General features: G+C 37.3%; 1 protein-coding gene across 1 annotated transcript; it reads right to left on the bottom strand.

Annotated features, from left to right (window-relative positions):
- Positions 1-1,310: 1,310 nt before the first annotated feature.
- On the bottom strand, positions 1,311-6,005 carry LOC142614835 (uncharacterized). Its single transcript, XM_075787474.1, has 4 exons — positions 5,307-6,005; positions 3,661-3,816; positions 2,842-3,531; positions 1,311-2,679 (listed from the first exon to the last, which is right to left on the bottom strand). Exons 1-4 carry the CDS (start codon positions 5,634-5,636, stop codon positions 1,618-1,620), a joined length of 2,238 nt encoding a protein of 745 aa, XP_075643589.1. The 5' UTR covers positions 5,637-6,005; the 3' UTR covers positions 1,311-1,617.
- Between the last annotated feature and the right edge of the window lie 6,087 nt (positions 6,006-12,092).

Here is a 12,092-nt window from a genome sequence, read left to right as displayed (position 1 = left end):
AACACTCATCTCTATCACTCCCTCACACTCTCTCAATTATCAATCACTTAGAGCCATTAACAAAGAAAGCACTTCGGTTTGTAAAACAATGGCTTTAATACATGGGAAAAAACTTATCATAGTCTTCTTGTTGATTTTGGGGACTTTGATATATCAAGCCATGTCCCGCACATTACTTGAAGATTCCATTGTTGGGAGATATCAGCGATGGATGGCTAAGTATGGACGCAACTACGAAGACGATGCTGATGCAACATCCTACATAGGAATCAATCATAACAGAAATCTTGTTAGGACAAAAATAAATGCAGCAAATAAGGCTAAACTAGGTTTTAGTTTCAGACAACGTTATTATTCTCTTACCACAGTGGCCTTGGATTTTTATGGGGGTAACAGCTCCTTTTTCTCTCCAAACCATAGTCATTGGAATTTCAGTCAGGTTTTCATATCTGAATGCAGTTTTGGGTGAAGTGGGCTGGGAGGAAATCTTGTATCCAGTACGAGTAGCAATGAATTCTTCAATTGTTGAGTCTGCAAATTCATTGACGCTTAATTTGTAAGTGTGATTCCCTTCATTGTTGACTTTGTCTATGTATTCAACATTGTCCTTGAATATCTTATGCCATTAGACGCCTTTACAAGATCCCAAACTTGATTGGAATTCATAAAATCCAATTCAGATTTATAGCTTGGACCCAATGATGTGCATTGATATCTTTCATTGCATCTTCATAAGTGTAACGATCAGATTCAAGCCCTTTTGAGATAGCTTCAAAAGTTTCTCCTAGTTGTGTAAGATTTACAGGTGGCCTAACATTCTTCCCACTACAACGAGGCTCCTGTGTACTAGTCATCTCATGAGTTGCATCTTGTGGTGTATCTGATACAACCACGTCATTCGTAGTTTCATCCTTTGATTGTTCAATTATAGATTCAATCATTTCAGCTAAGACAACTCTACATTTAGGAGTAAAATTATTCATATTTTGGCATCTGTACTAACAAACATTTTTATGTGCTACGATTAATATAAATGGTATAGGAACATCATTCTAGAAAAAAGCTACTCCCACATTTCTTTCACATACTTGCTCATATATCTCAAGCATTTCCCTTTTATTTCCGATTTTTTTTTTTAATAAATATAATTCCATGAAAAAGCTGACAGTGAGGGTTAAGTTCTAGCATCCTTGGATCAAAAACAAATGGCTCATACTGCTCTGTAGGATGTGTAATGTATGAGGTTAGTTATTGAATACACACACACACAAGCAGATAAAATATGGTTGACACTATATTACAGGTTCAACTTCAAACCTTCCGATTTCCAATAAGGATTTAGACTTTGTACAATTAGTTCAAGGAAATACAATCAACTAAAAGAGAAATTAGCATTGTGAATAAACGCTCATTTACATATATATATCATCCCTATTTGATTTCATTTCCTCCCTTTAGAATTAGAGGTGAAGGTACTAGCAACGTAAAAATTAAAAAGAGATGCACTTTTAATACCTGACCCATTAACCTCGACAACCACAAAATAACAAGTGAAAAACGTGGTTAGTATGGAGTGAGTAACAATGTCTGCCATTTATAGAGCTCTACAATGGTCACCTACGCAAGTGCCAGTCCAATTCCCTGTACATCACCTCTTATTTCTACCACTGGAGATTCAACCGTCGGCTGCAAGAACCGGGTATAGTGGAACTCAACTTGTAACCTGTGATGAAGAGGTGCCGATTTGATCAACCCCTTCTTGATATCAGCCTCTAATTCCCTTATGGGAATTGCAGCCAAGAAGCTCTTAATGTACTCCTTGCATGATTCCTTCCCTCTGCACACAATCTTGTCTTCTCTCACACTGTCTTCTGAATCATTAGACTGGAGCACCATAGTCCCCTCCGGGGAAGTTTCCTTGCAGCTAGGTTGCTCCTTATCACTGGCAGGTTTTCCATCTGATTCTTGACTCTCATTAGGTAATTGAACAATTATTGTGTCTTTATCAAATTTCAGGACATATGCCTGGCTGCACCCTTCATAAAGCCTCTCCCCCAGGGTGTCGATGATATAATAAGCATTCTGCTCAACCTTTAGGACAAAGAAGTGGTCATTCCAACAGACAATGTAGACCAAAGGGTCACCATTGCTAGGGCAATTTGATGCAGCAAGGCTGATCTCATCCCATATGCTGTCAATGGACATGGCACCATGAAGGAAGTCAAAACCCCCCTCTTCCAGTCCATCTGGATGGAAGAATCCTATAAAGGACTTTTCTGGAACTACAGAAAGAGGACGAATGTTAGCTTGGAGAATGGTCTCGAGATCAAAGTGTTTGTCAGGGAATTGCTCTATGAAGACCTCGTTCTCACAAAGATTTCTCCATTCTAATGATCCATCTCTAATCAGTCTGTCAAATTCAGACTTGATTGGCATCTCATCTCGGTTGGAATGCAACCAATCAGCAATGACTGCAACCAGAGCTGTACATGCACTCTCCCCAGCAGCCCGTTCACTCCTTTGATCAATTGAAGCAAAAAAGACTTGAGTTTGGAGCTTCAATTGTCTGTCACGGCTGATTACTTCCTTACTCTCCCAACTACCTACAGCAAATTTGTCATCACCAAATTCAGATATTGATGATCCATCAGTACTGAACCCGTCTTCGGTCTTTTGCCACTGCCATGAAAAAAAAATGGCATTAGTTGGATTTTAAAATTCATATAATTTATTTTAAGAGAAGGGCAACACAGAGGGGAAGGATTGGGGAGAGACAACGACTACTAGTACTACAACTGCTGCTGCTGAAAAAAAGAGTGAAGCAAAGGGTTTGATACCTACCCCAAAACTGGAATCATCAGAAGAGCTAAGCTGCCTACGATCATGATCAATATCATCCCCACCCTCTTCACCATAATGCTTTTTCAGAAGAGGCTCCCCTTTGGCTTTAGTAGACCTGAAGCTCAGTTTTCTCTTCCTCCAAGAAAGGATATTGCGTTTTGAACTTGACCTCAGGGTCTGTTCAGCGGTTAATGCATGTGCATTCTCAATATCATAGCATCCCACAGTCAATTTACGGTTGCTGTAATAGATGAAGCATTCATCTTGACCATTGTTCATCATATTGAAGGATACTATTCCTCCAGCACAGTTTGCCGAGGCCAAAGTTTCATAACTGAATGGCTGCCTAATGCTGCAATCATCCTTAATCTCCTCTGATTGCCCCTCAGCATCACCATCGTCATGTGAATCTGTGTCAATGGAATAATTGTACTCAGCATCCGCACTTCTTTCAGAGCACCTGCCGTCACTGCCCTCTTCTTCACGGCTAGCCCTCTTTGCTCTTCCTGGTGAAACATAATCTGTGAAGTGTTTCACTTTTCTCAGTCCAGCTTTAAGGGCAGAGAACTCTTCTTTCTCACTTGAGTGGGCTTCTGCATAACAAGGTGACAGTGGAAGGCACACTATTGATCTCTGCACTGCATCTGACGGTTCTTGAGCACTTATCAATTCCAAAAAACTGAGAGATAACTGCATTATAGATGAACTTGGGATGAGACAAACAAGTTTCCCAGATGCAAAGGGACATTTAAAAAAGAGATGAATGATAACAGAAAATCACATAGAAATCCCAAGTAAAAAATAATACAAGGCACTTACAGAGAGTGACGGACTACGTTCACTAGTTCCAACAGGAACTTTGACAGAAAGATTGATTTGAATCTCCTTTCCATCAGCTGAAGAAGCATATTCTGCTAAGTTTAATGATGCAGTTCCAACAACAGGAACCCTGTTCTTGGACTCTTCGTTCACACCCTAAATTTGGATAAAATGAATTAAAACACTGATATCGATAACAAACCAATTATCAATAAGACAAAATAAGGGCAAAATGCACTTGCCCACTTAACTATGATGCAGAATGCAGTTGCATTGTCTCTCCTAAACTTCAAAACCAAGCAATATCTTCCGATTTATTGGTAATACATTTAATAGAAAATTCATATTTCTGTCTAACACATTTTTCAAAATATTTTGACTTTTTCATTAAATTTGACAGAAAACGTAATAGTGGGGGCCAAAGTGCTTATTATCATAAACCAAGAGAGACATTGATTGATTTTGATGCTTAGGGAAACGTTACAGCTGCACCATAGTTAGAGAGGGGGAGGGGGAATGCAATTAACCCACAAAAGAATGAACCTTCAGAAGCAAAATAAAACATTTAACCCCACCTCCCACAGAGCAGACCATATCTGTTCTAATTATAAGACTGAATATTTATTTTTTGAGAGATACAATGTGAAAATTTAGATAATACAGAACCTCTTTCTCCATTATACTAACTGAGAATGGGTAATTATCCAGGAACAATGAACTATACCAAAATTAGTCAGTGACTTTCCTGATAAGGAATTGAATATTAAAATTATTTTTTACCCTTTTGTCCATATCCATTTATCAAAAATTCATTCGAAATTCTTGTTCTCTGATCATATTATTAAAAATAAACAATAATTTTGGGGAACTATCTTGGAAGGGAAAGCAAAGAAAAATATTATTGTTGACAATAGAAAAAGTAAAGAGTTAATATCAATCTCTTTAATTAGCATCTTTTTTCACCCTTTCTTTATATATATTATTTTGGAGAGCGTTGCTGGGGGAGGTGGGTTTGACATTGATAACCTTCTTTTTTTTTTTTGGGCCAATTCCTTACTAGTCACCAACCATTTTCTTCCCAGAAAAAACAATGTTGTGAATTACAAAATTCACGAGAACCCATTCAGAATATCTAGACAAAAATCAAAGGCCTTCATTAATGACTATTGGCACACCTCAACAGCCTTAGATTGCAAATAAGACATTCTAAGTTTGAATCCCCAGAATCAAGAAATGGGACATATCACTTGGAAAGAGTAAAGAGACACAGAACAAAATAAAATAAAATATATTTAGAATCACAAGAACCTATATCCACCCTTACCAAAACCCAAAACAAGAAAATTTGGAAAGACCAAGGCACCACAGCTATCAAACATGAATTTAACTAACAGAATTTATATTCCAAGAAAAAAAGAAGCAAACAAACCCAGAATTCTGTATGCCATCAAGAGTCAACCCTTCAGAAAAACATAAAAAGTAAACAATATTATGACTTAAATCCAAACTCATCCAAATTCCAAAGCCTAAGAAGAATTGTTGCATTAAAAAAACTACTAAAACCAAATTTTTTAAAAAAATAAAAATAAAAAAAACCAAGAAAGAAAGAAAGAAAGAAGAATTATAATCAAAGATGAGAAACTCACATTGAACACTGTAAATGAGACCTCCCATGGATTAAAAACACCCTCCTTATAAAAGGAGAAACTACACACACTCTGAAACCCCTCGTTCCATTCCACCACCCCATCATCTCCTACACCCACTTTTTTTGTTAAATTTCTCTTCACAGAGCGCCTAAGTGAGCCCAAAGCTATACCCTTCTGACCTTTCCACTTAATCTCACACCCCACCATATTCTCACCCTCAGATTGTGCTAATCTTAAACCTTCCAGCCGTCGAATAACAATTATTACTTCGAATTTCTTCGAGTGGAATGGTGGCCATGAAGGCCACCATATGAGCTTCACCACCATTGAGTTTGTAAAGAACCAAAATTTAAGGAATTTGAAGAAGTGGGTGTTGGAGTTTTTGGTGCAGATAATAATAATAAGGATTTTATTGTAAGAGAGTTAGAGACATTTTGAGAAAATGGGTGTTGTAGAAACAGAAACACAAATAAATATAAAGATTCTGAGACGGTTTGAATTTGGAAATGAAGGAAGGATTAAAAGGTGGGAGTTATTTGAGAGAGAGATAATGACAACTGGAATTTGAAAGTTGAAGGAAGATTCAAGGAGTAAATAAAGGAAGAGAAAGTAGCAACACATATTTATAACTGGAATATGCTAAACATTGCTTTTGCTAACTAAGCAAAACAATTTTGAATTCAGCAAAAAAAGTAAAACAATTTTGAGAGAGAGAGAAAAGCCGGCTTGGCTGTAAAATGAAATCTACCTAAGAACCAACGTCTCTGTTTCATAGTTCCAACTAGAAAGTAGTTTGGCACGTGTGTGATGTGTCCCCCTTTACTTGTTAATTATTACTATCTCTCAATGTCAACCCTGTCACAAACTCACATCACAATGCTTCATTTCTCTCTCTCCCTCTCGCTGGATTCTGGTTGTTTGTACTTTGGACTTTCACTGACCATTCAAGTTTATTTTCCAAAAATGTATTCCCTATTCTTAGATAGAAATCTTTTTTTTTTCTATTTTAATCAATTATATCTGAAAATATCCACTTCTAATTATTTACTCTACACTCTGTTTTATTAAAATATTGTTTTTATTTTATTTTTTTTTACTATTTCTTGCACTTTTCAAAATATCAAGAGTTCATTTTAGAAATAATAACCTGTATTGTTGGAAATAGATTGTATTGGAATAATTATTCCTATTAATATGTTTAGTTGGATAATAGAAATTAAACCACAAATGTATATATTTAAAAACTTAATAATTTTATAATTACTATTATTTTTATTATCCACATAGAGATTGTTTGTACTTTTAGAAATTTGATAATTTCAATAGATAATAAATATATTAAGAAATATCTATTACATCACTTTTTTGCTAATAATGAATAACTATTACATATAATAAAAATCCAACCAAAGATTAAAACATATTAAATAGGATAAGCATTTCATTATAGAATCTATTACGGCATACAAAACATTTTTTTTTAAAATAAAAATAAAAATTACAGCTTGCAATACATGCCTTCATTTTTTTTTCTTTTATCTTTTTTTATTACCAAAAGTGTCAAGGAGTAAACCGTTCTTATCGTAGCATGATGCTATTTTAAAGGATGTATAAAAAAAGTCAATATGGGATTTTTAGTGGGTTGGTTCCCTAAATTGGTCTCTTATTCTATTTTAAGAAACCAAAATGAATAACGGTTACTCTTTTTGTATACCTAAAATCTTGAATGCCCTTGTACAGTGTCTGTTCAAAGTACTGAATGAATATTTTGGAATACTGGTCTCCAATATTTTGGAATACAATTTATTTTCATTTTGTTCAATGTAGGGTGATTAAACCTCAAAACTAAACCTAATAAAAAAAACTGGCAGATATTGCTGCACCAGAAAGGTCACAACTCACAAGCCCTGTCTACAGAAATTTGTATATCATAAACATTTTGTGACTGGTGTTAAGGAATAAAGATAACATATAAATTGCGAATTTCAAGTAAAAGCCTAAAAGGATTAGCAAAATAAAACTTTATCTTCAGAAATTGACTAGAATTAAAGAGAGAATTTTGGTGAAGAAAATGATATCAGATTTTTTTTTTTTAAATTAAATAAAAAAAAAAAAGATTTCTCTTGATTGTTTTATCAAAATCTTATCCTTGGATAGCTGGATTTAATGTGAGAATCAATTTAGTTTGAACAATTAATTCTTTAGACATTACCCTTCAATCTATGATACTACTATGTTTGTAAATTAATTTCCTTAGGTGGCACCATCCTATGTTTTTTCTTTCAATTTTCTACTTTATTGGGTTTGAGATACTCTGTTATAAAAACCTCATGATTACCTTCGCACACTTTTGGTGCAATGGTCACTCCACAAATATAAATACTTGTGAAGTGTGGGGGGCAAAGGTCAGGGTTCAAGTCTCTAGAATGGAACTTCACATACATATACACTTAGATTAGACTAAAGTTGAAATTCTATCTTGTATTTAAAAAAATAAAATAAAAATAAAAAAACCTCTTAAGATTTCATAATATTCATGAGATACAAAGTTTTAAATTGTTTACAAGCATTTTAGGGCCACCCTTAAAGGGTTTCTTTCTGTAATAACCTAGTGTGAGGAGAACGGGTGGACTATACACCTAAAAAAATATTTAACTACTAAAAAAGATTAAGAAACTCTCATTTGTCAAAAAAATAATAATAAAAGTTGTCCTTTTTTTTTAACTTAATCTTTCTCTGAAAATTAAAAAATTAAAAAGTAAAAGTCGTCCTTTTTTTTTAACTTAATCTTTCATTTAGCTCACGCAAACCATCTTTTGTATCGTATGTGGAGAACAGGTGGATTTTATACATCTAAAAAATTAATTAAATAACTAATTTAATTTAATTAAAAAATAATAATTAAATAACTAGATACTCAAAAAATTTCGAATATCCTCGTTTGTCAAAAAAATAAATAAAAAAAGTCGTCCTCTTTTTCTTTCAACATAATCTTTCTTCAAAAAATAAAAAAATAAAAAAGTCGTCCCCTTTTTCTTCAACTTAATCTTTCTTCTGAGGTCACTCTTTTTGTCTTTTTGTCCTATAAGTAAACACTCTCACCAAATTTCTATTACGGAAAGTTTTATTAAAATTCAAAAGAATTTTCCCTATGTATTTAAATCATATTAAACAATAATTTTTTTTCATTCGTTATGTCACAATTTGTTCACACCAAGTTAACACCCTCCCTTTTATTTATTTATTAAACTTCTTTCCCATATAAACAGTCTTTTGCCTTACGTACATTGAAATTGAAATTGAAATACGGTAGTACTCTAACTAGAATTCTATCATTAAACTTTTATAATAAAGAAATTACAAAATTCTTCATTATTTATATTATATTATTTTGATAATTAATCAAATATTTTTCCATGATCAATCGGTCTTACACTTTACATTTTATACTTGCTTTATTTTTTTTATAAGGATGCTCTCGTCATAAGAGTCAAGTCAATGCACGAAAAAGAGGCCAATGGTCCCTCTGAACCCATCGACTTCATAACAATAGATGGAGATCGAAAACAGCGATGCCATATAGCTAACAACCCCATGACATCTAATGACACATCTCCATGAAGCTAATGGGAGGTCTTCAAACGAGGCAAGAAGCCTACGAGAATAAACAGGCCGACGGGTCCAGTGTGGCCTAGCTTGACCTCCAAGAATATCCGTATAAGGAAATGTCTTGCACCCCACGATTAACCCTATTCAAGGGAACATTTATAAGGAAAAGATATCGCAAGATACGTGTATTAATGAGGATCTTCCCTATAAAGAAATGCCCTCTCCACCAAGAAACTAATGTCAACTCTACGCTACTATAAAAACCCCAAAACCCTCACAAACCAAGGTACGCATAATTTACCCCAGCTCTGGCACTTTAGAGTTGTAAAAGTTCTCTAACTTAATCATCGGAGGGTATTTGACTGATACCACACCGGTACTCTCTATGAGTTCTTCTTCTTCTATGTTTTGCAGGTTTTGCCTAGAGCACGTGAGGACTGTGCAACTTATGGACGATTTTTTGGTATCATCAGTTGGCACCATTTATGGGACAAATGTGTAGCAACAACTTCATTGTAGTAGAAGCTTTACTACCACTTCCTAGACAAAAAGTTGCATGGTACTCACTCGCTCAATGGCTACCACTAACAACCAAGGAGACGAACCACGCACTACCGCCTTTGAAAGACAAGTACAGACTCTTGCCGCAGCCGTAGAACGCCTCACCAAGCAAAACCACGACCTAGAGGAACAACTGCGCCAAAAGAGCGTAGAACTCAACAATCATGGGACGAGCAAAAAGGTACTAGCGTTGAGAGAAGGGACCAAAAAGGACCCAAAGGCAGCAATGCCCCAAGCAGACAAGAGTGGCAAGATACCAGCCGACCATCCATAGCAAATACGGCTTCACCATACATGGTTGCCGAGATGCAGATGATGAAGGAACGGATGGATTTCATGATGAATGCTCTCAGAGGACGAGTATCAAGCAACCTCGATGAGCTGGTCCTTCAGATGGACTCACCCTTTACTGCACCCATCACTTCTTTCCCCCTTTCGCCGAAGTTTCTCATGCCGCAAGTAGAAGCCTACGATGGGTCTAAGGATCCCTTAGACCACCTGGAGTCGTTCAATACCCTCATGCATTTGCAAGCCGTGGCGGACGAGATCATGTGCCAAGCTTTCCCAACCACGTTGAAGGGCTTCGTAAGGCTATGATTCAGTAGATTGACGCCAAACTCCATCAGTACCTTCAAGGAGCTGAGCGCGCAGTTTGCCTCACACTTCATCAGGGGGCACAGGTACAAGAAGTCCACTGCATGCCTGATGAGCATCAAGTAACGGGAGGATGAGATGCTGAGGTTTTACATAACCCATTTCAACAAAAAAGCCCTCTCAATTGATGAAGTTGACGACAAGATACTTGTTGCTGCATTCACCAATGGATAAAGGAATGAGAAGTTTTTGTTTTCCTTATACAAAAACGACCCAAAAACCATGTCGGATGTCCTTTATCGAGCTACTAAGTATATGAACGCAAAAGAAGCGCTACTAGCCTAAGAGGAAAAGCCCAAGAAGAGGGAAAGGCAAGAAGATGCACAGCAAGACAGGGGGCGAAAGATAACAAGGACCGGAGACTGACAGGAGGATAGGAGCTCCAAACCCCCCACTGGAAGGTTTGCAAGCTTTACCCCGCTAATTACCCCTATCGATTAGGTCCTGATGTAGATCAAGGACGATTCGACCTTAACATGGCCAGGGAGATCCCAATAAAAGGTCCAGAGATAAGTATTGTCGCTTTCATCATGATCACGGTCACAACACGTCTAAAGGCTACGACTTAAAGCAACAGATAAAAACCTTTATTAGACAGGGAAAACTACAATGGTTCGTCAACAAGGAAAGGACAAACCCACCACAAGAGCAGGCTACTCGGAGGGAAAACGAGCACCCCAGGCCACCCCTAAGGGACATAAGGATGATCAAAGAGGGTACCACAACTTCCATTTTGTCCAAGGAGGCGCGCAAGACCTATCTTAGGATGGTTTAGAATGTCCAGCTAACGGGTTTCGTCCCGAAGATGGCACAGATCGACAACCCCGTAATTAGGTTCGCAGAGGAAGATGCACTACACCTCCACCACCCACACGACGATGCGCTCATTGTTAGCATACGGGTAAGGGACTACAACATTCACCAGGTCGTGATTGACAATGGAAGCTCCGCTGATATCCTTTACTACCCGGCATTCCAGCAGATGAGGATTGAGAGAGAACGGCTAGTGCCGACCAACGCACCGCTCGTTGGGTTCAGAAGAACGAGAGTATACCCCTCGGTGTAATCACATTGCCCGTGGCAGTTGGTGATTACCCACAACAAATCACTAAAGACATTACATTCCTCCTCGTTGACTGTTCGTTTGCTTACAACGCCATAGTGGGTCGACCTACCCTCAATTCATGGAAAGCCGAAACTTTGACTTATCATTTGATGATCAAGTTCCCCACTGAGTACGAAGTAGAAGAAGTACACGAGGACCAGGTAGCAGCACACAAGTGCTATATAGCAATGCTGGAGATGGACAACCACTTACAGACCATGACCATAGAAGAACAACGAACGGTTACAGAGCCCGTTGAAGGGTTAGAGGAGATACTCCTCAATAACTCCAGGCCTAAGAAAACAACTAGAATCGACACCCTCGCCAGCCCGCTAGTCCGTCAAGCACTTACAACATTCCTAAGAGAAAACCAGGATGCCTTTTCCTAGAGCCACGAAGACATGCTCGGGATCGACCCTTCAGTCATGGTGCACAAGTTGAAATTATCATCCTCTTTTCCCCCCATCCGTTAGAAGAAACGAGTATTCACCCAGGAGCAAGACAAGGCTATAGCGGAAGAAGTCCGCAAATTACAAGATGCAGAATTCATTAGAGAGGTGCACTTCCTTGACTGGCTAGCCAATGTAGTGATGATCAAGAAAGCCAACAAAAAATGGAGGATGTATGTAGACTTCACGAACTTAAACAAGGCGTGCCCCAAAGATAGCTACCCCCTCCCACAAGTTAACATCTTGAAATATTCAACAGTAAGACACCAGTTATTGAGCTTCATGGATGCATTTTCTAGGTTACAACCAGATCAAATTGGATGAAGCTTATCAAAAGAAAACTTCGTTCGTCACCAGCCAAAGCCTTTTCTGCTACAAAGTAATGTCATTCGGTCTCAAGAACGC

The sequence above is a fragment of the Castanea sativa genome, chromosome 11 (assembly GCF_040712315.1).
Source record: "Castanea sativa cultivar Marrone di Chiusa Pesio chromosome 11, ASM4071231v1".
Lineage (NCBI taxonomy): Eukaryota > Viridiplantae > Streptophyta > Magnoliopsida > Fagales > Fagaceae > Castanea > Castanea sativa.
This window is presented reverse-complemented; position numbering and strand designations above follow the sequence as displayed.